The sequence below is a fragment of the Oncorhynchus clarkii genome, chromosome 24 (genome assembly GCF_045791955.1).
Source record: "Oncorhynchus clarkii lewisi isolate Uvic-CL-2024 chromosome 24, UVic_Ocla_1.0, whole genome shotgun sequence".
In the NCBI taxonomy this organism is placed as follows: Eukaryota; Metazoa; Chordata; class Actinopteri; order Salmoniformes; family Salmonidae; genus Oncorhynchus; species Oncorhynchus clarkii.
In genome coordinates, this window is record NC_092170.1 from 19,435,171 (window position 1) to 19,462,866 (window position 27,696).

At 43.5% G+C, this 27,696-nt stretch overlaps 4 protein-coding genes across 7 annotated transcripts; all 4 read right to left on the reverse strand.

Moving 5' to 3' along the window:
- Nucleotides 1-333: 333 nt before the first annotated feature.
- On the reverse strand, nucleotides 334-6,752 carry LOC139382561 (dynein, light chain, LC8-type 2a). Of its 4 annotated transcripts, XM_071126671.1 has the most exons (5): nucleotides 6,521-6,605; nucleotides 3,601-3,701; nucleotides 3,415-3,463; nucleotides 2,363-2,499; nucleotides 334-2,181 (listed from the first exon to the last, which is right to left on the reverse strand). In XM_071126671.1, exons 4-5 carry the CDS (start codon nucleotides 2,492-2,494, stop codon nucleotides 2,044-2,046), a joined length of 270 nt encoding a protein of 89 aa, XP_070982772.1. In that variant the 5' UTR covers nucleotides 2,495-2,499; nucleotides 3,415-3,463; nucleotides 3,601-3,701; nucleotides 6,521-6,605; the 3' UTR covers nucleotides 334-2,043. The 4 variants fall into 4 exon arrangements, with proteins under 4 accessions (XP_070982772.1, XP_070982771.1, XP_070982773.1 ...); XM_071126670.1 differs by lacking the exon at nucleotides 3,601-3,701 and having other exon boundaries at nucleotides 6,521-6,607; XM_071126672.1 differs by lacking the exons at nucleotides 3,415-3,463; nucleotides 3,601-3,701 and having other exon boundaries at nucleotides 6,521-6,752.
- On the reverse strand, nucleotides 6,406-16,515 carry LOC139382560 (serine/arginine-rich splicing factor 1B-like). Its single transcript, XM_071126668.1, has 5 exons — nucleotides 16,075-16,515; nucleotides 15,508-15,710; nucleotides 8,264-8,436; nucleotides 7,301-8,028; nucleotides 6,406-6,879 (listed from the first exon to the last, which is right to left on the reverse strand). Exons 1-4 carry the CDS (start codon nucleotides 16,263-16,265, stop codon nucleotides 7,825-7,827), a joined length of 771 nt encoding a protein of 256 aa, XP_070982769.1. The 5' UTR covers nucleotides 16,266-16,515; the 3' UTR covers nucleotides 6,406-6,879; nucleotides 7,301-7,824.
- A 2,970-nt stretch (nucleotides 16,516-19,485) lies between these two features.
- Nucleotides 19,486-27,551, reverse strand: LOC139382377 (fructose-bisphosphate aldolase C-A-like). The gene is made up of 9 exons (XM_071126382.1): nucleotides 27,461-27,551; nucleotides 25,930-26,066; nucleotides 25,500-25,711; nucleotides 25,025-25,079; nucleotides 24,726-24,886; nucleotides 24,515-24,598; nucleotides 24,244-24,418; nucleotides 23,851-24,050; nucleotides 19,486-20,282 (listed from the first exon to the last, which is right to left on the reverse strand). The coding sequence occupies exons 2-9, from the start codon at nucleotides 26,039-26,041 to the stop codon at nucleotides 20,196-20,198; spliced, it is 1,086 nt and encodes a 361-aa protein (XP_070982483.1). The 5' UTR covers nucleotides 26,042-26,066; nucleotides 27,461-27,551; the 3' UTR covers nucleotides 19,486-20,195.
- LOC139382208 (piggyBac transposable element-derived protein 4-like) lies at nucleotides 20,509-23,307 on the reverse strand. Its single transcript, XM_071126089.1, has 3 exons — nucleotides 23,270-23,307; nucleotides 21,718-22,859; nucleotides 20,509-21,524 (listed from the first exon to the last, which is right to left on the reverse strand). Exons 1-3 carry the CDS (start codon nucleotides 23,305-23,307, stop codon nucleotides 20,509-20,511), a joined length of 2,196 nt encoding a protein of 731 aa, XP_070982190.1.
- Nucleotides 27,552-27,696: the final 145 nt, after the last annotated feature.

The following is a 27,696-nucleotide window of genomic DNA, read 5'->3' on the forward strand; positions in this document are numbered from 1 at the left end:
GCAAATGGGGGGTGGGGAGTCTATTGAGTCTGTTGCAACCCACTTCAATGTACTGTATCTCATCCATTGTCTAGCTCTTTTGTTATTCAAGCCTTGGATAGATTAGCAGTGGAAGAAGAGATCCTTACTGAATGCTTCCCTCACCTGGCTGTCAGGTAACGGACCACACATTGAGGTGCAGTGTACAGTATACGCAGCTGGACAAGAATAGTTACCATGCTGAGAAACAAAAGGCACCTTGTTTTCATAGTAACCACATGCATGTCTGTAATCCATTAAAAAACAAGAACAATGATTGTCAGTGCACGTTTCCCTGCAAGGTCTAGAGTAGTATTTGTGGTGAGATCACATCCACTGGCCACAGTCCGTCCCCACAAATAATTTAGTCACTTGTCCTTCGCCTGGTCTTCCTCCTCTGTAGCCTTGCCTGCAATTGTCCTCTATGCAGGACTAGTGTCTTCAGAACTAGGAAGGGTAACATATACTGCCAATTGGTTGAAAAAGCATGACTAAGATTAATATAATTAGGCCCCATTATCAATATTACTGCTCAGTTGCAGAAATAAACTATACTCAGGTTATTGGGGTTCAACACAGTGTTCACACTTCAGTACTGAAGAGTTCCTGAGAAGCACATGCTGCCACCATGGTTAATTCATTTGCCAGTCCTGATCAGTCACATTGTTCCTGTTTTGGGGTGTAGCAACCTTACTGAAATCTAATGGCCAATAGACCAAAGAATGTGTGGTGGGTTTAACCCCCCATGGTTTCACAGCAATGGCTACACATTCTACTGTATCGTCAAAGACATGGTTAAATTATCACTACTGAAAGTGAACAGAAGACAAAAACAGTGACTTGATTAAACATTTTATTGACTAAATTAAAGTTAAACTTTACTGGGCACCTTAACCCCTTTAAAGGGATACTTTGGGATTTTGTCAGAGGCCCTTCGTTTAATTCCCTAGAGTCAGAACTCATGGATGTAATTTAGATGTGTTAAAGCAATGTTTGGAAGTGTATGTATTTACTAGCAACTTCCATTGATTGCACCAACACTAATTAGCATTTGCTTGCCAAACGATCTCCAACTTCCTTCGTACTTGTTCAACAAATGATTCCACACAGTCGGCTGAGGAAGTAGATAAAAGGGCCTCATTGCCAAAAACCCAATTATTCCTTCAGTGCAGTTGTACTCCCATGCAGAGAGAAGAGGTATGCCTGTGCAAAGCATATAGAAATGTGCATCAAACCATAGACAGACTTGAAACTACCAACAAAGCAGACAGTTAAGTCACTAAGATATGTAAGTCTACAAAAGGACCTGAATGCCAACATTGAGTCCTTTGTTGCACAGACAGAATAGGTTCAAGTATGGATGGTGTCCCTCTGCAAATGGAACCTCCAAGCCACCATTCTAAAAAAATCTGCATGTTAACATAGGAACTCAACCAGCAATAGGACATTGCCAACACCCTCACTATGCCAGATGAGACATTACACCTATGAGATATGACTGGGAAATGGGATCGATAACAGCAATTGCAAATCTGGGAAGATGTGTCCAAATAGATTGTGCTAGTCTCACTTGTACCTTTGGCAATATACAGGCATCACAAACTGCTGTAGTAGTTCAAGGTCTGGAGCAACTCAGCACATTCAAACAGTAGCACAGGAGTCACAAAACAAAACAGCTCTCTGGGGTAAAGCAGATGCACGACTACATTCTCTAGCTTTCCTTTATTATACAATCAAAGGCCACTGTTAAAGCATTTACAACTTAAGTATAACAAAATGTAGAACAGCATTAACAAAAATCTCTTCCAGTTGCATTTTATGGCAACTAGTGAAAGTAGTATTTGTACTGTAACATATACACATTAAATATGGTACATCTTAGTCCATGCAGTTGCGCACAGCCAGTTGTGTATCATCATGGTATGTTTTCATTTTAATATTTGAAGTGTGTGGGAAGTTGTGACATCAGCCACCAGTGCATTACAGTCCAGGTTGGGAGGAGAGGCACTCCAGGCCTCACAGAACTCAGCCAGACTTGAAGAGGAGGATAGCCACCTGCCCCAAATAGAAGTAGATGAAATGCTTTGTCTCATGAGTGACGTAGCTGCCGAAGTTCCTCCCAACAATGCAATGCCATGTTGGGTTATACTTCTTGTCAAATTCCTACAGGGATTTATAAAAAAACAAAACAGGGCTTAAGTAATCCATGACTACATGAGGAAGAAAATGACCTCATGCAGCCCATGTCATATTTTAAACAGCTTGCACCATGGAAGACAATTGGAATACACAGGCCAAAGGCAGCAGGCCTGACTGGATTGATTCTACAGGATGCACATCTCACCTTCTTTATGTAGGCCGCAATGTCTTTCTCTATATTGTACTTCTCCATGGCCTGGGTAGCACAGTCCACTGCATCCTGCTGCATGTCCTCTGACATGTCAGCATTCTTGATTACTGCCTTCCTGTCAGTCATGATGCCTGCAAACAGGAACAAAACGTCACAACTAACGTTGTCACTATAGAAACAAAATTACAAGTCTAGTGAAGTGATAAAGCCTGAATTCACAGGCAACTCCTGCAACTATGGGGCGGCAGGTAGCCTAATGGTCAGAGCGTTGGGCCAGTAACCGAAAGGTTGCTGGATTGAGTCCCCGAGCTGACAAGGTAAAGATGTCATTCTGCCATTGAACAAGGCAGTTAACCCACCGTTCCTAGACCGTCATTGTAAATAAGAACGTTCTTAACCGACTTGCCTAGTTAAATAAATAAAACATTTAAAGATCGCTTGCCCTTTGATCGTCACCGTTAACTAACAGTCTTGTTTACTGTGAAAACCAAAGGACAAGCCAATTAAGTGCTGATACAATGTGGCAAACAACTCGTGTCTATCAATGTATACGAATGTACTGGGTGGGCTACTTTGTATTTCGACACAAGATTACGTTGTCACAACGACCCTGTGTAGGTTAGGTACAATACGAACAGGCTACGGAGAAACTCGATACAGGTCGAATTAAATTACAAGGCAAAAATCACATGGCGACATTATATTAATACAATTTTGAATTGGTCCCCTGGATGATGCACAGTTCTAGTCTAGTGCAAACATCAATGTACATTAGTTAGTCGTTAAATTTCTACACAAATCCTTTAGATTATGGACGACTGAACAGGTCTGAGGGAGATCTTGATTCGTGCCAATCCCCTGCAGGTGGTAGCGACTGCGCATTAGTTCATAGACTCATCTTTACGATTTAAATCAAAATAGTAAAAGTACACTACCTTGTATGAGAAACTTCGATTCAATAAAAAAAAAAAAAAAACTGAATCACCACCATCCATGCGAGTCAAGTGTGAGTGCGTGTAGGCTACTAAATAAACGTTGTCACTCACCTTGTGTGGGAGATGAAGCTACTTTCCACTTCGCGATCAGGTAACTCACCTTGATGGATATAAAGCTTTGTTTACTTGCTAGATCGTGCTGCGACAAATTATTTTATAAGCTTTACTCAAGCAAATGTGGGAAACTGCCCTGCAAAATACCTCCCCCGCCCTAACACACTGCCCTACGCCACTTACACTGCGATTGGCTGCGCTGCCACCTCTTCTTGTGTTGCGAGCATTTTCTACCAGCTCCTCTCTGCCAGCATCTTATTTCATCCCACAATGCATCGTTGACACTACATGGTGAGGTAGGTAGATAAGACCCCCTGGCAAACTCAGGTGTACCGAGTATTTATGCTCAATGTGTAATCTTATTGTTAGCAGCATCAATTAATGTATGCGTGATATCAAATTATCTAGGCTATATTATTACATTGTTGTCTTATCATAGAAATACAATCCATGTTTCTACTGGACTTTATATTATCTGTGTGAGATGTACACTGAACAAAAATATAAACGCAGCATGTTAAGTGTTGGTACCATTTTTCACGAGCTGAAAAAAAAAGATCCCAGAAATGTTCAATACTCACAAAAAGCTTATTTCTCTCATTTGTTTACATCCCTAGTAGTGAGCATTTCTCTTTTGCCAAGATTATCCATCCATCTGACAGGTGTGGCATTTCAAGAAGTTTGTTAAACAGCATGATCATTACACAGGTACACCTTGTGATGGGGACGATAAAAGGCCACTCTAAAATGTAGTTTTGTCACAACACAATACCACAGACATCTCAAGTTTTTCAAGGAGCATGCAATTGGCATGCTGACTGCAGTAATGTCCACCAGAGCTATTGCAAGATAATGTAATATTCATTTGTTTTAGAGAATTTGGCAGTACTTCCAACCAGCCTCGTAACTGCAGACCATGTGTATGGCGTTGTGTGGACGAGCGGTTTGATGACACCAACGTTGTGAACAGAGTGCCCCATGGAGTTGTGGTATGGGCAGACATAAGCTATGGACAACAAACACAATTACATTTTATTGATGGCAATTTGTATGCACAGAGATAGTGACAAGATCCTGAGACCCATTGTCATACCATGCATCCACCGCCATCACCTCATGTTTCAGCATGACAATGCACAACCCCATGTTTTAAGGATCTGTACACAATTCCTGGAAGTTGGAAATGTCTTGGTTCTTCCATGGTCTGCATACTCACCCGACATCAAGCATGTTTGGGATGCTCTGTTGACGTGTACGACAGTATCCCAGTTTCCGCCAATATCCAGCAATTTCGCAGCCAAGAGTGGAACAACATTCCACAGGCCACAATCAACAGCCGGATCAACTCTATTTTTTATTTTTATTAACCTTTATTTAACTAGGCAAGTCAGTTAAGAACACATTCTTATTTACAATGACGGCCTATAATGGCCTAACCCGGACAACGCTGGGTCAATTGTGCGCCGTCCTATGGGACTCCCAATCACAGCCGGTTGCAATACAGCCTGGATTCGAACCAAGGTGTCTGTGGTGACACCTCAAGTACTGAGATGCAGTGCCTTAGACCGCTGCGCCACTCAGGATCCCAGAGACTGACTGGTTTTCTGATCCATGCCCATACTTTTCAAAGGCATCTGTGACCAACCGATGCATATCTGTGCTCCCAGTCATGTGAAATCCATAGTTTAGGGCCTATTTCTATTGACTGATTGCCTTATATGAACTGTAACCCATTAAAATCTTTGAAATTGTTGCATGTTGTGTTTATATTTGTTCAGTACGTAAGCACATCTGCTTGAAATGACATTTTCCTGAATATTTTACATTTCCTCACTAATGCATACAACTCATAAACAGGTAGTTTGATCACTTATTGACAAGTTTATCTGCCTCATGCAGACCACCATTTGCCTCATGCAGCGCAACATTTCCTTTGCATAGAATTGATCAGGCTGCTGATAGTGGCCTGTGGAATGTTCTCCCACTCCTCTTCAGAGGCTGTGCGAAGTTGATGGATATTGGCGGGAACTGGAACACGCTCTCATATACCTCAATCCAGAGCATGCCAAATATGCTCAGAGTGACATGTCTGGTGAGTATGCAGGCCATGGGAGAACTGGGACATTTAACTTCCAGGAATTGTGTAAAGATCCTTGCGACATGGGGAAGTGCATAATTATGCTGAAACATGAGGTGATGGCGGCGGATGAACAGCACAATGGGCTTCAGGATCTAGTCACGGCATCTCTGTTCATTCAAATTGCCATTGATAAAATGCAATTGTGTTAATTTTCCGTAGCTTATGCCTACCCACACTATAACCCCACGGCCAACATGGGGCAATTTGTTCACAACGTTGACATGAGCAAACTGCTCGCCCACTCGACGCCATACACGAGGCAGGTTCGACGTACTGACAGATTCTCTAAAACACGGAAGGCAGCTTATGGTAGAGAAATTAACATTACATTCTTTGGCAACCGCTCTGGTGGACATTCCTGCAGTCAGCATTCCAATTGCACGCTCCTTCAAAACTTGAGACATCTGTGGCATTGTGTTGTGACAAAATTGCATTTTAGAGTGGCCTTTTATTGTCCCCAGCATACAGTGCAGCTGCGTGATCATGCAGTTTAAATCAGCTTCTTGATATGCCACATCTTTCAGATGGATGATCTTGGCAAATGAGAAATGCTAACAGGGATATAAATAAATTTGTGCACAACATTTAGGAGAAATAGGCTTTTTGTGTATATGTAACATTTCTGGGATCTTCATGAAACCAACACTTCACATGTTGCGTTTTTACTTTTTCAGGACTAAAATTAATCTGTGTCCGGGACACCGCCCCATGATGTATAATGTAATACATTAGAGTAGATGGTCTACTGGGATATTCTTCAATTTGGCCTCTTATTACATCATTCATTGGGCCATTAAGTTCATATTTTACATTAATTCAAAAGAAAAACAAACTAAAAAACAGGTACGTCTTTTCAGGATTTTATTGAAAATGCTAAACTAAGAGTAAATTAAATTTAAGAAAGACAGACTAACTATACTAAATATAAACCCCAACCATCACAAATGTTAATCCCTTATTTACCAGACTCCTACGTTTCCTTCCATTCTTTGATCCAACTTCCTGGTCCTCAGTTTCCTTTTCTTACTCCAAAAACGTAAATAATCCTTATCCATATCCTTTGACTCTGCGCATATTTACCGCTCAAAAATTGAAATAAACTGGGCCATTCAAAAAGTTGCATCTAGGATTCCTTAATTAGTTCAATTGATTTGATTCCTGGAAAATGGATCCCGCTCCAAGCATCCATTCTTGCCTATCCCTTCCCTAAACGCTCCTCTGATCCGGCTCCAAGCATCCATCCTTGCCTATCACTTCCCTAAATGCTCCTCTGATCCGGCTCCAAGGATTGGGATCCACTGAGCCACTCCTCCAATCAAAACCTTGAAATACCAGGAAAAAAAAAATCAGAGGGAAACCATTAGAATCATGTCTGATTTGGGCCCAGCCCACTTCTTATTTTGTGCACTCATGACATGTCACTACTAAAGATCAATTTGAAAATGTCAGTGAGCACCCAAACCATCAAATTCATACTTTAGAAAATGTATAATATTTCTCAATGTTTAAGCTGAAACAAGCCCAGAGCCCCTGTCTAATATTAAAACAGCATCTATAAAAAAATAATAGATAAATGGTTCTTATGTAGCATTAAAGTTTCAGTGCTAAAAAAGTTGCCAAACAATAGATAGGGCAGGTATATATAGGATATAGAAAATTGTGCTACATTCAAGAAACAATCATGCATCCTGTAGCAACGACTTTATCAATAGATAGATGCAAATAATCAATACTAAAGCATACCATTGCCTCGACCTGACTCCTCCTAAGATGTCCTATCCTGATCAAACAAATGAAATGTGCTCCACAACTTTTATTCCAAATCACTCTTTAATCCTTATCTTCAGATGTCTAAAGGAAGACACAAGGGTAAAATACAGTTTAGCAATGAGACTCCCGCCATCTCATGAAAAAGTACATACATTTTCCAACACTTACAAAAATATTGAACTTGTTAATAAGATCAACATTTTTGAAGTTCAGAGCAATAGGGTTTCAAATGTTGCAACATTTTTGGAGGAAAGACAACAGGTCAATTAAAATGAATTGAGAAAGGAGATCAAAACAAAAAGACTAAAGTAGGGAGGGTTAGGGAGGAAAGGTGACAGGAGGGGATACACCTACATACCAAGACCTTCCACTAGGACATCAGGAGATGGAATGCAAAAATTTTAATCTATAGTTGACTTCTGAAAAACTCAAAAGGAGGTAAAAACAAGTGGAAAGAGGAACTGCTAACAGGGGATCCACCAAAATGGCAACAGAGTTTAGGAACGGGAGCGAGAGCGGCTATGGCGTGGAGAGTAGCGAGGAGATCCTCTGCCACCACGGGTACCACCACCGCGAGAGTTGCTGCGGCTGCGACTGGCTGCGCTGCGGCTCCTGCTTCGACTGCGGCTCCTGGAACGGGATCTTCCATAGCTCGGGCTGCGGGGACCATCTACTTTCACGCGAACGTATGCGGTCTCTCCCTGGTAGACACACAAAAAGAACTAGACGTTGAAACAAAAAGCATTTCCACCTCAAACGGTTCCTTCCATTGCATCAAAACAAGCCTTAAGTTCTTGAAAGGCTGCACAAGTAGTCACTGAAAATGGGGAGAGGTTGAGGGGAAAGATTCAATGGTGTTGGTAGTCACTTTACTTACCTTTAACGAAAATAGCATCCTATCCTTATAATCAAATCCAATAAAACCTAAAAGCATACCTCGTGTGATCGGAATTTGGTGTTGTCCAGCTTTCGAACAGCGTAGGTCATGTCTTCTTTGCGCACAAACTCCACAACCCCAGTTCCATCTCTGAAAACGTCAGCATAACATACATCCCCAGCCTCACGCATGTGATCCTTGAGGTCCTGCCAGCTGCCACTCTGGGGAAGCCCTTTGAAGAGAAGAGCGAATAAATTAGATGTTTTACTGAAAGTGATTACTTTCAACACTTTACTGAAATGGTACAAACTTGCTCAATAGATCTGTGGCATAGCAATATAATTCAGAATGTGCACTGACCAACGAAACCAGGCTGGTTCTACACAACCAGAAACAATGAACTAATGTGGAAGGAATGGATATCACTATTTAGCCGACCAAAAAAGACCCGTGCTTCTGTCTGGTGAAAAAGGAACTAGCCAATTAGACAGTAGCCTCTGCAGAGTCCCCAACAACCGGATGTTCTGGTTTTCAGGGGAAATGGAAAGAGCACCTATGACACGACTTCCGCTTTTGGAAGTTAAGGCGACACTCCATCTTGACCACTTCTCCACATTTACTGGATTGGTTGCACAGTGCAGAAGAGAACCTCCCTACAGTTTATTTTCCTTCTTGTCAAGACCTGAGGTGCGTTCAGTACGCTTCAATGCTTGCTACATTCTTGAACAGACTGAGGTTTGCTGGGTATGGTGAGTTTTTAAATGGCAGTGGCCATGTCGACAGCATTCCCTAAACCTTGCCAGTTTTTCAACTGGCCGTTCAGTACAGCAGGGGACCTAGTTTCAGGTGGTTCTTTTACACCTGCTACATTACAGTAGGTTAATATGGCAGTAACACAGGGAGTCTATTTGTTAGTTAAATAGAGAAGACCACCAGCAGTGTCATTGAAACATTAAAGACTGGTAAATTACCAATTGCACAGTGCGGTAGTGCAACCAATGATGTATATAAACCCAACCCACATTACACTAGGGTGTTAAGTGACAAAACAATGGACACTAGGCGAGAATTCTACAAAACAGCAATAAATCAAATATATTGTCACTCATTTCAATAATGTGGTCATCAAAATATAGAAATAATTTGAAAACATGAATGTGGAAGTTAACCATGTGGAAGTTTTGATATTTACGTGACATGAGCCCAAATGTAAAGTGCTGTGCTTAGAACGTTCAATTCTGTGGGACAGCATAAAAAAAAAAATGGAACTCAATCTGAGCGTTCATATTTGCTCTTTGCGATGGGTATTCCTCACTACCAGAGTAAGATTGATGTGACATTGTATTGCCAACAAGTATGGGAATGTCCTGAGGGTGTTTTACAGTCATCAGACGTCCTTGGACTGCAATTTAAGGTTAAACGTTTTTCCATTCCACAATGGTCTCAGACTAGACTTAACATAGTGAATGTAAATCCAGGACACTCAAATTAGTTTGATATGTTACATTTGGTTCTTAAGGCATAACAGAAAGGAGGGTGGTTGGTCGGGGTGGATGGGTGAGCGTATAACGTGAACATCTAGCAACCCAAATGTTGCATTTTCGAATCTCATCAAGGACAACTTTAGCAACTAGTTACTTTGTAACTATACTGAACAAAAATAAACACAACATGCAGTGTTGGTCCCATGTTTCATGACCTGAAATAAAAGATCCCAGAAATGTTCCATTTGAACAAAAAGCTAATTTCTCTCAAATTGAGCACAAATTTGTTTACATCCCTGTTAATGAGCATTTCTCGTTTGCCAAGATAATCCATCCACCTAACAGGTGTGGCATATCAAGAAGCTGATTCAACAGCATGGCCATTACACAGGTGCACCTTGTGCCATGGGACAATAAAAGGCCACTAAAATGTAGTTGTCACACAACGCCACAGATGTCTCATGTTGAGGAAGTGTGCAATTGGCATGCTGAATGCAGGAATGTCCACCGGAGCTGTTGCCAGATAATTTAATGTTCATTTCTATACCATAAGCCACCCCCAACATCAACCGAACTAACCATGGCAGACCACCTGGAAACAAGCTAGCCCAGGACCTCCACATCCGGCTTCTTCACGCACGGGAGCATCTGAGATCAGCCACCCGGACCTCTGATGAAACTGAAGAGTATGTGTGTCTGTAATAAAGCCCTTTTGTAGGGGAAAAACTCATTTGGAGTGGGTGGTTCTCCCAGGCCCAGCCATGGCTGTGTCTTTGCCCAATAATGTGAAATCAATAGATTAGGGCCTAATTTATTTATTGAAATTAACTTATTTCCTGGTATGAACTGTACCTTAGTAAAATCATAGAAGTTGCATTTATATATTTCTTCAGTACACTTAGCATGTTAACTAACCCTTACCTTAACCCCTTGAGCTAGCTAACGTTAGTCACCTAGTCAATGTTAGCAACATCAAATTGGAATTCTTAGGATGTCATGTCATACATTTAGCAATTTCTTAACATATTGTACATTTTGCAAAGTCTCAACACTCACAAATTGCAATTCGTAACATACAGAACCAGTCAAAAGTATGGATACACCTACTCATTCAAGAGTTTCTCTTTATTTTTTACTAAACTCAGCAAAAAAGGAAACGTCCTCTGTGTCAACTGCATTTATTTTCAGCAAACTTAACATGTGTAAATATTTGTTTGAACATAAGATTCAACAACTGAGACAAACTGAACAAGTTCCACAGACATGTGACTAACAGAAATGGCCCTAGCCCTCTGATCCAACAGGTCCCAGGCGTGCTCAAGGGATTGAGATCTGGGCTCTTGGCTGGCCATGGCAGAAAACTGACATTCCTGTCTTGCAGGAAATCGCACACAGAACAAGCAGTATGGCTGGTGGCATTGTCATGCAGGAGGGTCATGTCAGGATGAGCCTACCGGAAGGGCACCACATGAGTGAGGAGGATGTCTTCCCTGTAACGCAGAGTGTTGAGATTGCCTGCAATGAAAACAAGCTCAGTCCGATGATGCTGTGACACACCACCCCAGACCATGACGGACCCTCCACCTCCATCCCGTTACAGAGAACAGGGCTTGGTGTAACGCTCATTCCTTCGACAATAAATGCAAATCCGACCCTCACCCCCGATGAGACAAAACCGTGGCTCGTCAGTGAAGAGCACTCTTTGCCAGTCCTGTCTGATCCAGCAACGATGGGTTTGTGTCCATAAGCGACGTTGTTGCGACGGTGATGTAAGGCAGGTCCTCACCAGACAACAGGCCTACAAGCCCTCGGTCCAGCCTCTCTCAGCACTGATGGAGGGAATGTGTGTTCCTGGTGTAACTCGGGCAGTTACTGCCATCCTTTACCTGTCCCGCAGGTGTGATGTTTGGATGTACCGATCCTGTGCAGGTGTTGTTACATGTGGTCTGCCACTGCGAGGATGATCAGCTGTCCGTCCTGTCTCCCTGTAGCGCTGTCTTAGGCGTATCACAGTAAGGGCATTGCAATTTATTGCCCTGGCCACATCTGCAGTCCTCATGCCCCCTTGCAGCATGCCTAAGACATGTTCACGCAGATGAGCAGGAACCCTGGGCATCTTTCTTTTGGTGTTTTTCAATAGATAGGCCTCTTTAGTGTCCTAAGCTTTCATAACGGTGACCTTAATTGCCTACCACCGGTAAGCGGTTATTGTCTTAATGACCATTGCACAGCTGCATGTTCATTAATTGTTTATGGTTCACTGAACAAGCATGGGAAACAGTGTTTAAACCCTTTACAATGGGGGGGGGGGGAAGTTATTTGGATTTTTACAAATTATCTTTGAAAGACAGGGCCCTGAAAAAGGGAAGTTTCTTTTTTTTGCCGAGTTAATTTTCTACATTGTAGAATAATAGTTTAGACATCAAAACTATGAAATAACACATATGGAATCATGTAGTAATCAAAACTGTGATAAACAAATCAATATATTTCATATTCTTCAAAGTAGCCACCCTTTGCTTTGATGACAGCTCTGCACACTTTGCATTCTCTCACCAGCTTCACCTGGAATGCTTTTCCAACAGTCTCGAAGGAGTATGCCGAGTACTTGTTGGCTACTTTTTCTTCACTCTGCTGTCCAACTGGGTTAAGGTTGGGCGATTGTGGAGGCCAGGTCACCTGATGCTGCACTCCATCACTCTCCTTCTTGGTCAAATAGCCCTTACACAGCCTGGAGGTGTGTTTTGGGTCATTGTCCAGTTGAAAAACAAATGATTCTGGGACTAACTGCGAACTAGATGGGATGGCGTATCGCTGCAGAATGCTGTGGTAGCCATGCTGGTAAAGTATGCCTTGAATTCTAAATAAATCACAGACATTGTCATCGGCAAAACACCATCACACAACCTCTTCCATGCTTCATGGTGGGAACCACACATGCAGAGGTCATCTGTTCACCTACTCTGCGCCTCACAGACAAGGCAGTTGGAACCAAAAATATTAAATTTGGACATATTTCTCTGAAGTCCATTGCTTGTGTTTCTTGGCACAAGCAAGTCTTATGTGTCATTTAGTAGTGGTTTCTTTGCAGCAATTCGACAATGAAGGCTTGATTCACGCAGTCTCCTCTGAACAGTTGAGACGTGCGTTACTTGAACTCTGAAGCATGTATGTCGAATGCAATCTGAGGTGCAGTTAATTTCAGATTTCCGAAGCTGATAACTAATGAACTTGTCCTCTGCAGCAGAGGTAACTTTGGGTCTTCCTTTCCTGTGGCGGTCCTCATGAGCCAGTTTCATCATAGCGCTTGATGTTTTTTGCGACTGCACTTGAAGCTCTTCTGTATTTTTAAAAAATTGTATTATTATTTTTACCTTTATTTAACTAGGCAAGTCAGTTAAGAACAAATTCTTATTTTCAATGACGGCCTAGGAACAGTGGGTTAACTGCCTGTTCAAGGGCAGAACGACAGATTTGTACCTTGTCAGCTCAGGGGTTTGAACTTGCAACCTTCCGGTTACTAGTCCAACGCTCTAACCACTAGGCTACCCTAACAACTAGAGATCTAAAAATTAAAAATCGGCCTTACCGATTTAATTAGGACCAATTTCAAGTTTATAACAAATCGGTAATCTGCATTTTTGGACGCCGATTACATTGCATTCCACAAGAAAACTGCTTGGCAGGCTGACCACTTGTTACGTGAGTGCAGCAAGGAGCCAAGGTAGTTGCTAGCTAGCATTAAACTTATCTTATAAAAAACAATCAATCTTCACATAATCACTAGTTAACTACACATGGTTGATGATATTACTAGGTTAACTAGCTTGTCCTGCGTTGCATATAATCAATGTGGTGCCTGTTAATTTATCACCGAATCACAGCTTACTTTGCCAAAAGAAGTCAGGGTATATGCAAAAGTTTGGGCTGCCTGGCTCGTTGCAAACTAATTTGCCAGAATTTTACATAATGATGACATAACATTGAAGGTTGTGCAATGTAACAGCAATATTTAGACTTAGGGTTGCCACCCGTTTGATAAAATACAGAACGGTTCCATATTTCACTGAAAGAATAAACATATAGTTTTCATATTAATGACCATTGGCTCGTATTTGTGTTTGTTATATTATAATTAAGTCTATGATTTGATATTTGATAGTTTGCCAGCAGCTCTTAGCAATGCTTGATTACAGCGCCGTTTATGACTTCAAGCCTATCAACTCCTGAGATTAGGCTGGCAATACTAAAGTGCCTATTAGAACATCCAATAGTCAAAGGTATATGATATACAAATGGTAGAGAAATAGTCGACGCATCATAATACCTATAATAACTGCAACCTAACATTTCTTTACTGGGAATATTGAAAAACCAGCTTTCATATGTTCTGAGCAAGGAACTTAAACATTAAGCTTTTTATTTTATTTTTACATGGCACATATTGCACTTGTACATTCTCCAACACTGTTTTTGCATTATTTAAACCAAATTGAGCACGTTTCATTATTTATTTGAGCCTAAATAAATCAAATCGATGTATTATATTAAGTTAAAAATTAAAAAAGTGTTCACTCAGTGTGGTTGTAATTGTCATTATTTCAAATATATAAAAAAATTGCCCGATTAATCGGTATTGGCTTTTTTTTGGCTATCCAATAAAATCGGTATCGGCGTTGAAAAATCATAAATCGGTCGACCTCTAATACCAACCCTACCTTGTCACAACACAACTGATTGGCTCAAACACATTGAGGAAAGAAATTCCAAAAATTAACATTTAACAAGGCACACCTGTTAATTGAAATCCAATCCAGGTGACTATCTCATGAAGCTGGTTAAGAGAATGCCAATTGTGTGCAAAGTTGTCATCAAGACAAAAGGTGGCTACTTTATAGAATATAAAATATATTTTGATTTGTTTAACACTTTTTGGGTTACTACATGATTCCGTGTGTTATTTAATAGTTTATGTCTTCACTATTATTCTACAATGTAGAAAATAGTCAAAATAAAGGAAACCCCTTGAATGAATAGGTGTCCAAACTTTTGACTGGTACTGTATGTTAACAATATGTCCACCTTATTTTAAATGAATGGGCCTACCATGCTGTTTTTTAATTTAATTTAATTCCATATAGTAATTTGCGTAATAAGTACCTATTTTGCATAAAGTCGTATAAAAATGTGATTCTAATATATGAAATTGTTGCACAAAGATTTGTTAATATGACCACCCTACCTTAACTTTGTCTTAAATTACTATAATTCTGTACTGACTCATTTGCATAATATCAGTTTAATTGCATACATTTTACTTGTATTTGAATCAACTCTGATTTATTGATTTAATCCTTATTTAACTTGGCACGTTAAATTCTTATTTACAATGCCGGCCTACACTGGCCAAACCCGACGACGCTGGGCCAATTGGGAGTCCTATAGGGCGGCGCACAATCACGGCCTGTTGTGATACTGCCTGGATTCGAACCATGGTGTCTGTGGTGACGCCTCAAGCAATGAGGTGCAGTGCCTTAGACTGCTGCGACACTCGCTACTAAAAATGACATTACATTTGGCCACCCTACCTTGAGATATTGGGCAAAACCTGTTGAAATATAGACTACATACAGATGGATTTGAGGCCATTATTGATTTGGGATTAACAATGACCAGTCCACAACCTTTTCCATCACTTGTAAATGAGATCTCAGCAATCTCATAGTGTTCCTGAGAAGCATGTCTATAAAATTGAGGACAAAGTATAATACCAAAAGCAGTTTCATTTTGACCCTTAACACCCTAGTTACATGACTCACCTGAGACAATGACCCTATACTCGGAGCGTCTGGATGGCGGCCCGTATCTGCCTCTAGGAGCGCCACCAACGCCCCCACCACCACCACCACCTCCACCAAAGCCGCCTCGTCCCCCACCCCTTCCGCTCCGAGGGAATTCAACTCGCAGCCGATAACCGTCGTAGTCATAGCCGTCTCGTCCGTACACTGCATCGTCTGCGTCCCTGAAAAAGTGATAATAGAAAAGTATTGCTGAACAATTGTCCACACAGCACTCTGCGGTGTGGCTCATTAGCATATTATATGTTACCAGTAGTTAACCGGCCCAACTTAACGCCACGATTTACGATGATAAATCTTGGAGTTTGGTCGGCTAGCCACAAACAAAGACACCTTCACAACATGTAAATGCCGAAACGGAAGCAACTAGCCATCAGGCCAATTGATGTTACTGTACATTCCTAAAACGAAAATAGATAGTTACGGTAGAGTAGAAACATGTGCAGAGAAGATTCACGTTGTCGCATGAGCAGATAACGTTAGAGCAGTGCACGAGTTGCTAACAAGCTAGCTTTTAACGTTAGCTACCTGGGATCTTCAAATTCGATGAAGGCAAAGGGAGGTCCCCCTCTCCGATTTTTCAAATCGATGTCTCGAATAGCTCCGTATTTGTAGAACACGTCCTCGACATCTTTAGTGCGAATATCAGGAGGTAGATTTCCGACATAAATTCGACAATCATTATTTCCTGCGGGGCCTCGCACGACGCCTCCCGACATGTTAGCTAGCAAGCTAACGTTAGCTAGTTTATTTTAGCGGTAGGTTGAAATAAAAAGCGATTTCGCAAGACGGTATTCAAGTATATCACCGCCGATTAGAAATTAATTTGAGTATAGTACACAAACACTGCTGAAAACACGAAATAAGGTATCACTCGCGCTTAAAGTTGTGTACTAGATAGCTACGCTTCTCCGCGAGGGCATTCATGAACACCAGAAATGTGCTCAGTAGAGAACTAGAAATGGCTACATCCGCCAAATAAAATAGTCCACGGTAATACAATCTGTAAAAGAGACCTGGGTCTCAGTATGCCTCCCTTATAGAATACATGTCAAATTAATAAATTCACGCTGGTGTGTGATATTGGTATGATTACGCGAATAATTTCAGGTGAGCAGATTCTTAGATAATGATTGTTTGGACATTTTCATCTTGCAATTTTAAATCATCATTATTTATAATTTGGCCTAATGAGTAGTGTCCAGCAACCTATTATTATAGGTAGACGGCCTACACCAATAATAGTGACTTCACAAGTGAGTGTGCATCTAAAGTATACAGACACTACATTGATTATGAATTAGGACCTTGGAGCCTAATATACTATATCAATAACCTCTCCCTCAACGTGATCAAGACAAAGGACATGATCGGGGACTACAGGAAAAGGAGGGCCAAGCATGCTCCCATTGTCATTGATGGGGGCTGTAGTGGAGCAGATTGAGAGCTTCAAGGTCCTTGGTGTCCACATCACCTATTATCAAGGTCCAAACATACCAAGACAGTCGTGAAGAGGGCACGACAACGGCAATTCCCCCTAAGGAGACTGAAAAGTTTTGGCATGGGTCCTCTGATCCTCAAAAAGTTCTACAGCTGCACCATCGAGAGCATCCCACTCTGGTTGCATCACCTCCTGGTATGGCAACTGCTCACATTCCGACTATAAGGGGCTACAGGCCAGTACATCACTTGGGACAAGCTTCCTGGCATCCAGGACATCTATACCTGTCAGTGGAAGGCCCTAAAAATTCCCGAAGACTCCAGCCACCCTAGCCATGCCGCACGGCAAGCGGTACTGGAGTGCCAAGTCTAGGTCCAAAAGGCTTCTTAACAGCTTCTACCCCCAAGCTATAAGACTGCTGAACAGCTAATCAAATGGCTACTCTGACTATTTGCTTTGACCCACCTCCCTTTTTTACACCGCTCCTACTCACTGTTTATTATCTATGCATAGTCACTTTACCTACTGTACATGTACATATTACCTTAATTACATCGACAAACCTGTACCTCCACACATTGACTTGGTACCGGTACCCCCTGTATATAGCCTCATTATTGTTATTTTATTGTTTCTCTTTTATTTTTTTACTTTAGTTTATTTAGTAACATTTTTCTTAACTCTTATTTTTCTTAAAATTGCATTATTGGTTAAGGTCTTGTAAGTAAGCATTTCACACTAAGGGCTACACTGAAAACGTGGATGCCGATTAAGAGCCCCCCGCACTTCTCTAATTCAGAGGGCTTGGGTTAAATGCAGAAGGCACATTTCAGTTGAACAACTGACTAGATATCCCCCTTTCCCTTACCTGTTGTATTTGTCACACGTGACGAATACTACTTGATTTGATCATCAACTACAATCTTTGGGCCAGTAGATGGTGCCATGGAACAATTTATATGAAAGTAAATCAGGCGACAAGCTACAAATAGCCTACTAGTTTATGGGTGAGGATAAATTAACTAAGAATATTTTCCAGATACACTACCGTTCAAAAGTTTGGGGTCATTTATAAATGTCCTTGTTTTTGAAAGAAAAGCCATTTTTTTGTCCATTAAAATAACATAACCTTTTTCAGAAATACAGTGTAGACATTGTTAATGTTGTAAATGACTATAAGATGGAATATCTACATGTAGGCGTACAGAGGCCCATTATCAGCAACTATCACTCATGTGTTCCAATGACACGCTGTGTTAGCTAATCCAAGTTTATAATTTTAAAAGGCTAATTGAGAAAAACCTTTTGCAATTATGTTAGCACAGCTGAAAACTGTTGTACTGATTGAAGAAGCAAAAAAACTGCCCTTCTTCGACTAGTTGAGTATCTGGAGCATCAGCATTTGTGGGTTCGATTACAGGCTCAAAATGGTCAGAAACAAAGCACTTTCTTTTGAAAGTTGTCAGTCTATTCTTGTTCTGAGAAATTAAGGCTATTCCATGCGAGAAATATGAAGCTGTAGGTTGAGGACTTGTGAGGGGTCTGTTTCTCAAACTAGACACTCTAATGTACTTTTCCTCGTGCTCAGTTGTGCACCGGGGCCTCCCACTCTATCTATTCTGGTTAGAGACAGTTTGCACTGTTTTGTGAAGGGAGTAGTAAACAGCGTTGTACGAGATCTTCAGTTTGTTGGCAATTTCTAGCATTGAATAGCCTTAATTTCTCAGAACAAGAATAGACTGACGAGTTTCAGAAGAAAGTGCTTTGTTTCTGGCCATTTTGAGCCTGGAATCAAACCCACAAATGCTGATGCTCCAGATACTCAACTAGTCTATGGCCAGTTGGCCAGTTTTATTGCTTCTTCAATCAGTACAACAGTTTTCAGGTGTGCTAACATAATAGCAAAAGGGTTCTCTAATGATCAATTAGCCTTTTAAAATGATAAACTTGCATTAGCTAACACAACGTGCCATTGGAACACAGGAGTGATGGTTGCTGATAATGGGCTTCTGTACGCCTACGTAGATATTCCATAAAAAGTCAGCCGTTTCCAGCTACAATAGTCATTTACAAGATTAACAATGTCTACACTGTATTTCTGAACAATTTTATGTTATTTTAATGGACAAAAAATGTGCTTTTCTTTAAAAAACAAGGACATTTCTAAGTGAACCCAAACTTTTGAATGGTAGTGTAGGTATTCTGTTAAAGTCAAGAACTGGATAACATTCTCAGAGTGTAACCCTACGGTAGAAAATAATCTAAAAATAGTGCAATGTGTAGGTAGGCCTACTCTTCGGTGCAGTTACAACAAATCAAAAAATGATGACTAGGCCAAATCTCTCCTGGACAGACTATGGAGCATGAGCATCTGACCAAATTACGGGATATTTTAATCATGGTGTAACCAAGATTAATTAATAAAAAATAAAACCAGAATTCTCAGATTGTTTCAACTGAACTTAATTTATTGTCATTATGATTTACTTTTGCACGACAGTATTTGATACATCACTTGCATAGAGAACAATACTTAGCTAAATCACAAAAATAACATTTTACACCTAACAGTATTTACTGTAAGTCCAGATGTCCATGAGTTCATCCAAAACGAGAAGTCTTTGGAACTCTGTGCCACTATGAAAGAACACCCAATTTCTACAAACTAGTGTCTTCACACAGCTATTTTGTTTAGACACACATCTCTAATACACAGCCTGAATGTGGAATGGCAGTATGGTTTCTTAAAAAAACCTGGAGTTCTCCATTGTCATCACACACAATAGGCCTACACCACACACCCTATCTGACGTTTATCTGAGTACGCAGCAGTTTGGAAGGTGGCTTTACATGGCAAAAGATCATTCTGAATCTCATCGAAATATGTAATGAAACAACCAAACATCAATTAAGTTTCATTTTCCTACTACCACAAGAACATGTTGTCATCTCAAAGGTTACAATAATATTGTTGAAAGTGTCTAATCAAAGGCCATCCTTCAATGACTAATTTCATTAGACCCTTATATATAGTGTGTCCACCAATGTGCAACATTTTTTGAATTACCAGTGTGTACATTCAAATAACTATAATATAACTCCTAGAATACAGATTGTAGATAGATAGATATGCCTGCGATTGGCCAATTGGTATGGCAGTGACAGCGGACTATGCTATTGGTTGGCCAAAGCTGGAATCACTGGCTCATTAGTATGCATGATTGGCCACATAGATCTGGTCGGATTCACTGTCCCCGCCACCAGTGTACTTCCCCTGACAGGCCAAGCCATTCACCTGATAGTAAGAGAAAGGGGGTGGGGGTATGAGGGGCAAACACACAAACACTGTTAGGAGCAAACTCACTTAATGTCAACTGAAAACATAGATCACTTCCTCAAATGACCGTTCCACATTTGAGAAATTGTGAAATGTTTTTAATAGCATTGTCCAGTTTTATTAAAAACAATATTAACCCTCCCGTTGTCCTCCTATTATGCCTACCACACAGTGTCCCCCCGGGTCACCCTGTCCCGTCTTGGCTAAAGGCCCAGTGGGCACAAGTGTGACAGTATGTGTGTGAACAGCCTTTGCAGATGTATTTCTTACACCTGCAGCACGCGGTGTGGGTCTTGGCGTCCTTCTTGGGTGGGCAGAGCTGACACCTCTTCCTCTTACTCACCACCGGCGGGGCGGCTGGGGCGGCGGCGGCCGGGCCAGCGGCTTGCTCCCGGGCTGGCGGACGAGCCTCGGCGGTGGCACTCTGTAGGACTTTGACAAGCGCGGACGCGGCTTGGGTGCGGGGGAGACGCTGCCTTCTTTGTATCAAGGGCTTCACGAGGGCCTTTCCGAGCTGCTCCAGGAACACCCTCCTCTTGTTCCGCTTCCCAGGCATCCAGTCGGGCTTGATCTCTCGCCATATGACAAAGGCGTTGTAGGAGGACACGTCGAGGATGTTGTGGAAGATGACCAGGGGCCAGCGGGTGGTCATCCGTCTGCAGCTGTAGGTCCCGACCACCTTGTCTAGGTTGTCCACGCCGCCCTTGTTGCAGTTGTAGTCTAGGATGAGGAACGGCTTCCGGTCGCGGCGATCGCTAATGTGGCCCTCTGTGTGCAGCGTGCTCAAAAGTAGCACGTTCTTGTTTCTCTTTGCCAGGTAGGACACCAGAGTGGCGGTGGGCGTGAAGGCAAACCTGGAGGACAGGACCTGTCTGCCCCTGGACTCGAGCAGCGCGGGCGGGTGCTCAGCCTTGTTCTTTCTCACCGTGCCCACCATGGTGAGGTTCCTCTCGAGGAGCCGCTGGCCCAGGTCGTAGGAGGTGAAGAAGTTGTCACAGGTGACGTTGCGACCGCTCAGGCCCGTTGTCAGATCGAGGACGACGCGCATCCCCTGGTTCTTCTCGGGGCCTCCTCCGGCCGCCTTGCCGGTGTACACTTGCATCTTCCAAGCGTAACTGGACTTGGCGTTGCAGGCCACCCACGACTTGATGCTGTATTTGGCCGGCTTGCTGGGGATGTACTGACGGAAAGAACAGCGGCCTTTCGGTGGGGAGAAGGGAGGGGAGAGGAGATTAGCAGCGCCATCGTTAAAGCGGGGGCACTGCGTTTATGTTACACGCAGCCGCCGCCGCCGCTACTGCCGATTGCTACTACTGCCGATTGCTACTACTGCCCACGCTACTACTGCTACCTCTCTATGCTACACGCACATACACAGATACATAGACGGTACCTCTGAACGGGACCAGTTGTTCGTCCACCGTCACGTCGGGCCCCGGGTTGTAGAGGGCCGGCAGCCGCTCCTCCCACAGGTCCCATACCTCTCTTATGGCCGCCAGTCTGTCGGTGGCGAGTCTCGCGGGTCTCGACTGGCGGTCGTCGAATCGCAGCAGCCTCGAGTACTTGTGAAACACCTTGAGCGGCATGGTGGCGCGGAACACGGTCCTGCCGCTCTCGGCGTCCCACAGGCTGGCCGCGGCCTCGCCTAGGGACCTGTAGACGCCGGCTAGGATCAGCAGCCCTACGTAGGCGCGCAGGTCGGTGGAGTCCATGGGTCGCCAGCCGTCGCCGTATTTTCTCACCCCCTGCAGATTTGTCATGTCCACAATGATCCTTTCTATCGCCGGTGTGACAAACAGCCGGAAGGTGGACTCGATGTCGAGCGCTCGCGACGCGGCGTAGGCCGTGGGGCCCGGCATCACGACGGAGCCGGGGCGGCGGATGGCGCGGGGCCGGTCCGGGCCGCGATAGGCCACGGAGGACCATTTGATTTTGCCGTTCTTTGACAGCAACGTCTCCCTTTGGGCTCGGGCGGCTGCCGCCGCGTCCTCTCTGTCTCGCTCTGGCTCTCTGGCTCTGTCTCGATCTGGCTCTCTGTCTCGCTCTCGCTCTCGCTCTTCCTCCGAAGAGGAGCACGACCGCGAGGCCGAGTCGTCGTCGTCGTCGTCGTAGTCGTCCGCATCACGCTCGGGGTTGTATTCCTCACCGTCTTCATCTTCCGAAATGTCCTCCTCTTCGGATTCGAAGTAGTCTTCTTCGTCTTCTTGGTCGACACTGGAGGATATCTGTTCCAGGACCTGAGCCGCGCTGAAACAAGGACCGCAAGGCGTCGTAGGCGGAGGGCTCGCGCTTGACGGGGTCGTATTCCTCCTCGTCGTCGTCCTCGTCATCGTCCTCATCATCGTCCTCATCTTCTTCTCCTTCTTCTTCTTCTTCTTCTTCCTGACAATATTAGTAGCCTCTGGCTTATAGTCGTAGGCGGCGGGCTCACACTCGGCGGGGTCATATTTCTCCTCGTCGTTGTCCTCGTCTTCTTCTTCTTCTTCTTCTTCTTCCTTCTTCTTCTTCTTCTTCCTGACAATATTAGTAGCCTCTCTACGGCGGGCTTAAAGTGGCCACGTGAATGGGACAAGGCACGCGAACGGACGAGGCGCGTGGTCGGCCCTGTCTGCTCCTTCGGACCCTTCGGCCCATCCGGTACGCTTGGCTGGCCTCCCCGTGTGATTGCAACGAGGTCTTGCACTGAGTTCTTGTGGACAAGTGGTGCCAGGGTCACTCTGACCCGGCCCAGACACAGGGGAATAACTCGTAACACAGGGCCAGGGTCACTCTGACCCAGCCCAGACAGTGGTAGGAGGGTTACAACATACACCTTGCTAACGCTGCCAGGGTCACTCTGACCCACACAGACACGGGGGATCAACTCGTACTAAGGCTGCCAGGGTCACTCTGACCCACACAGACACGGGGAATCAACTCGTAACGCTGGCCGGGGTCACTCTGACCCGCCGAGGCAAGGGGAGGGTATTGTAACAACAACCATACCCAAAAGGCACAATTTCCACAACCAAGGGAAGGCAGTGTAGCAGGGGGGCGTTTTTAGAATCAATACCCAAACTCACACGGGGCCCAAGGGCAGTACGGGACAGCCTGTCACTTCGCACACAGGGCCCTTGCCCGGAATGTGGCGGGTGTCAATTCTGGGGCAGGACCTTTGACTAGTATCCACCAGATGGTAGTGTTGGGCCACTATGACCCGGCCCAGACAGGGGTGGGAGGGTTACAACATACACCTTGCTAAGGCTGCCAGGGTCACTCTGACCCACACAGACACGGGGGATCAACTCGTAACGCTGCCCGGGATCACTCTGACCCACACAGACACGGGGGATCAACTCGTAACGCTGCCCGGGATCACTCTGACCCACACAGACACGGGGGATCAACTCGTAACCCTGCCCGGGGTCACTCTGACCCGCCGAGACAACAGGAGGGTTAAGAAGAAATATGTTCCTCAACAATGCTTTCGTGCTAAAAGACGAATGCCAGGTTGATTAAGAGTCTGAACACAAAGTGATGTACATGCCTCTGCTCGCTTGATAAACTGCTCAGTTGCAGCACTCTCATTCTCTTTATGTCCCCGCCAGGTTTTGAGTGCGGACACCTGCAGGGCTCGGCCGTACGAGAAGGTGAGGGTCCAGGGCTTCACCAGGGAGCAGTTGTTGATGGCATTCAGGTGGACAGAGGCCTCCTCTTCACTCTGACCCCCAGAGAGGAACGTCACTCCTGCACACACAGAAAACAAATAGAGTGAACAGTCAATGGATTTCTATCAGCACCATAAGTGCTTTACAAACTGTCAATAAATTAACCTATGTTCAATATGCCAAATCACTGGTATAGTGACTGAATCTGAAACTAGTACTGTATATACCCTCTTTCTGAACTTCTCTGAGAGGCCAATGGCCTATGACCCTACCCGTGACAGCAGGAGGGACGGTGCGGCGCAAGGCAGTGACTGTTGCCATGGCGACCTCCTCTGCGCTGTATTTTGTGGGGCAGCTGTGGCCAGGAGTGGCCATATTGGGCTTGAGCAGAGTGCCCTCCAGGTACACATGATGGTCAGACATGGCCTTGTACAATGCAGCTAGGACCTGCACAACATGGGGAACACATGGAACATGATAAACTGGCAATGTTAGAAATACATATTACACACTAACAGGTTACAAGTTGGGGTACGGTCCCACCTTCTCTGTGACATACTGACAACGCCTCAGATCATGATCTCCATCAGGCAAAATCTCTGGCTCCACAATAGGCACAATCCCATGCTGGGTGACAGAAAAGGGACATAATTAGCATCATGATTAGAAGGTGATGCTGATGTTACGTACTGCAATTATAATATTTTCTCATACCTGACATTGTGCCTTTACACTGCGTTTGCGGAGTTCTTACCTGCTGGCAAATGCTTGAATATCGAGCCAGAACATTTGCATTCTCTTCAATGGACAGTTTAGAGGGGGTGGCCTCACTGATCTTGAACACACAGCGCCACTTAGCAAAGTTTGCCCCGTCCTTCTTATACTGAGCACAGCGTTCTGAGAGCCCATCCAGTCCTACAGGATGAGAAAGAGATGAATAAGGCTGTAAAGAATTGGGATTCACCAGTGAGTGGCAGACTACATTTTGTAATTGTCAAATTCAGATAGTTTTGATGATCAGATTGAGTGGAACCCGAGGGGTCTCGGCCCTACCCTGAGTGGTAGATTCTCCATTGGTTCCTGCCAAGGGGACAACACCCTTGTCAACCTGAAGAAAATGAGGTAGAGCAGATAATAAAATACAAATGACAATGGTCAATCCTCCCCTTCACACTGATCTTCTCTTTGTCTTAAAGCCAGCTCATTTTCATCCAGATGGTGTTGATATTAATAGCAGCTATTCTATCCATAGCACTGCCATCCATCAGGGGTAGAACTCCTGATCAGAGTGTATCTGTACTACCCTTTGGTCTCCATAATGTTGAAACTTGCTCCCTTCTTGGGACTGTCCATTGGAACATATCAAGTAGCCTTATGCTCCACATTCTCATTCATTCCTTCCCTCACTAATGTTATATACAGTAGAAGTAGGGTCAAGACGTATTCTTGCCCAAGCTAGAGACCAGAGACATAAAACATACTTCAGATATCACCATTGGCCCTTTTGAACCCTGTGCTCATACATTACCTTGATGCCCACAGTGATGCCCCTGTCCTTGATCATCTTGACGAAGGGCGTGCCGTCGTCAGCGTGTTGGTACAGCGTTTCGTGGAAGAAAATGACTCCTCCGATGCAGCTGTTGATGCGGTCGTCAGCACTGAAGAGGATCTGGCGGTACTGCCGGCGGTTCTCCTCAGTGTTCTCAACCCCTATCTGGTTAAGGCGCTTCCCCATGCTGCCTGTTTCCAGGAACATTAGAAAAAGCATGTTCACAGTCTGGTAAACCTACAATTATAAAAACTGAATAATCTATTGGACACCATCCTGTACCACTGCTTTGTAGAGGGTTCTGTCAAGCACCACTGGAAATGAAGATTTGTCTAATAATAATTTGTATAATAATTTTCATTATGATGGTTTTCCAATGCATAGAGAAGATGCAGAGCTCCTTACTGACCCACAGACTCATCAGCAGCCAGGATGCCCTTCCCTGGAGTGACGATACGAAGGGCAATCTCCTGGAGCTCCCTCTTCTGACCACTGGAGAGGGCTGGGAACTGGTGCGTCATCCTGAGAGATGGTCGATCACACAACCTGCATAGGGATATCATTAGATATCAGATCTTGCACATCTTTGCTGGTCTAAATTGATCAAAATTCACTCAGGGAAATATTTAGCTAGAGACATAGATCAACAGTAGGGGCATATCTCTCCCATCAAATGGAGTAAAGTACTTCAGTGAAAATACTTAAAAGTACTACTTAAGTAGTTTTTGGGAGTTTCTGTACTTTACTATTTATAATTTTGACAACTTTTACTCCATACATTTTCCCTCACACCCAAAAGTACTTGTTACATTTTGAATGTTTAGCAGGACTGTAAAATGGTCTAATTACATGTACTTATCAAGAGAACACGTGGTCATCCCTACTGCATCTGATCTGGCAGACTCACTAAACAAAAATGTATCGTTTGTAAATTATGTTGGAGTGTGACCCTGGCTATCCGTAAATGTTAAAAACAAGAGAAGTGTGCCTTCTGCTTTGCAAATACTTTTGCAAATACTTTTATACTTTTACTCAAGTAATATTTTACTGGGTGCCTTTCACTTTTACTTGAGTCTTTTTCTATTGTATTCTTTACTTTTACTGGAGTTTGAGAATTGGGTACTTTTTTCACCACTGCTCCCATCCTCTGAAATCCCAGTGATTTTGGCTGAGTGACTGTCCTTATTGGCACATTGTCAGCTGGGATTAGGGATGTGTGGACCTTTGTGCTGACTATGCAGCCCACCAAACAAATAGCCCAGGAGGCACAAGAAAGGTGAGGGAATTCTGTCAGTCCAAACCAGAGAGTTTTTCAGAAATATTACCCTGGTTCTGTGTAGCTGTAGTAGCAACATCAAATTGGCAAGTGAAAAAAAAACAACTTAGGAGGTAGTAATACATAAAGTTCACATAGAGACGATACATTTCTACTGTATGAGTACTATTTATTGAGAGCAGAAGGCCCCTAATCACGCTTCCCAATTGCTGATGTAGCAGCGCTGACTACAGTGATCTGTGGGGTAGCACAATGCATTTGTTGATTCATGCATTCATATCACATCTCTTGATAGTGGGTATGGCAAATCACCATGTCAACACAGACCCTCAGCTTTCGCACTCCACTGTCTACAATAACCAAGGAAAAATAGAACAATAGCCAGTAAAAAAAAGTAAATCTACCATGCATTGACTTATCATCATGTCACTCCAACCCAGTCTTTTAATTTGGTTTAGTAAATTGGAAGACAATAACAATCCATTATAATATCTTTAGTTTTCCAAATAAAACATAAAAAACATTACTTTAATAGCATCATCCGCATCTCTGTGTGCCACTCATCCAAAAGTTGAACATTCATAGTAGTGCAATATCATATTCTCTATCCTGTAAAGCTTGCTGAAATGAAAAGTGAATGTAAAAAAAAACTTAAGAACCTTACCTGACAGGATGCTAATTCAGAATTCACTTTTTTCACTGCAGAAGTGATAGCCACTGCGCTGTCTGACAGACTGCTGCTCCCTTGTATCCCACTCAGCTCTGTGACCTCCAAAACCAACACTTCTAGGGCGGGGCTTAATGACAGGGTGGGGCTTGTTGATGTATAATAAATAAATATGGATGAATACGTTCAACAAGAGGAGGCTGTTGGGAGGAGCTATAGGAGAACAGGCTTAT

Bases quoted from the DNA above. Each gene is read 5' to 3' on its own strand.
- LOC139382377 (XM_071126382.1), bottom strand. From the start codon at position 26,041: ATGACGCACCAGTTCCCAGCCCTCTCCAGTGGTCAGAAGAGGGAGCTC. The intron at 24,599-24,725 runs GTAAGAACTCCG...TCTGTCACCCAG, and splicing joins ATTCAAGCATTTGCCAGCAG to CATGGGATTGTGCCTATTGT. The intron at 24,051-24,243 runs GTAGGGTCATAG...CTGTGTGTGCAG, and splicing joins CGTCCCTCCTGCTGTCACGG to GAGTGACGTTCCTCTCTGGG.
- LOC139382561 (XM_071126672.1), bottom strand. From the start codon at position 2,494: ATGACTGACAGGAAGGCAGTAATCAAGAATGCTGACATGTCAGAGGAC. The intron at 2,182-2,362 runs GTGAGATGTGCA...AAATCCCTGTAG, and splicing joins TTGCGGCCTACATAAAGAAG to GAATTTGACAAGAAGTATAA.
- LOC139382560 (XM_071126668.1), bottom strand. From the start codon at position 16,265: ATGTCGGGAGGCGTCGTGCGAGGCCCCGCAGGAAATAATGATTGTCGA. The intron at 15,711-16,074 runs GTAGCTAACGTT...TCACTTTTTCAG, and splicing joins ATCGAATTTGAAGATCCCAG to GGACGCAGACGATGCAGTGT. The intron at 8,437-15,507 runs GTGAGTCATGTA...TTCTCTTCAAAG, and splicing joins GTATAGGGTCATTGTCTCAG to GGCTTCCCCAGAGTGGCAGC.
- LOC139382208 (XM_071126089.1), bottom strand. From the start codon at position 23,307: ATGGTTGTTGTTACAATACCCTCCCCTTGCCTCGGCGG. The intron at 22,860-23,269 runs GTCAGAGTGACC...AGCCCGCCGTAG, and splicing joins CCCTCCCCTTGCCTCGGCGG to AGAGGCTACTAATATTGTCA. The intron at 21,525-21,717 runs GTACCGTCTATG...CCCCACCGAAAG, and splicing joins ACAACTGGTCCCGTTCAGAG to GCCGCTGTTCTTTCCGTCAG.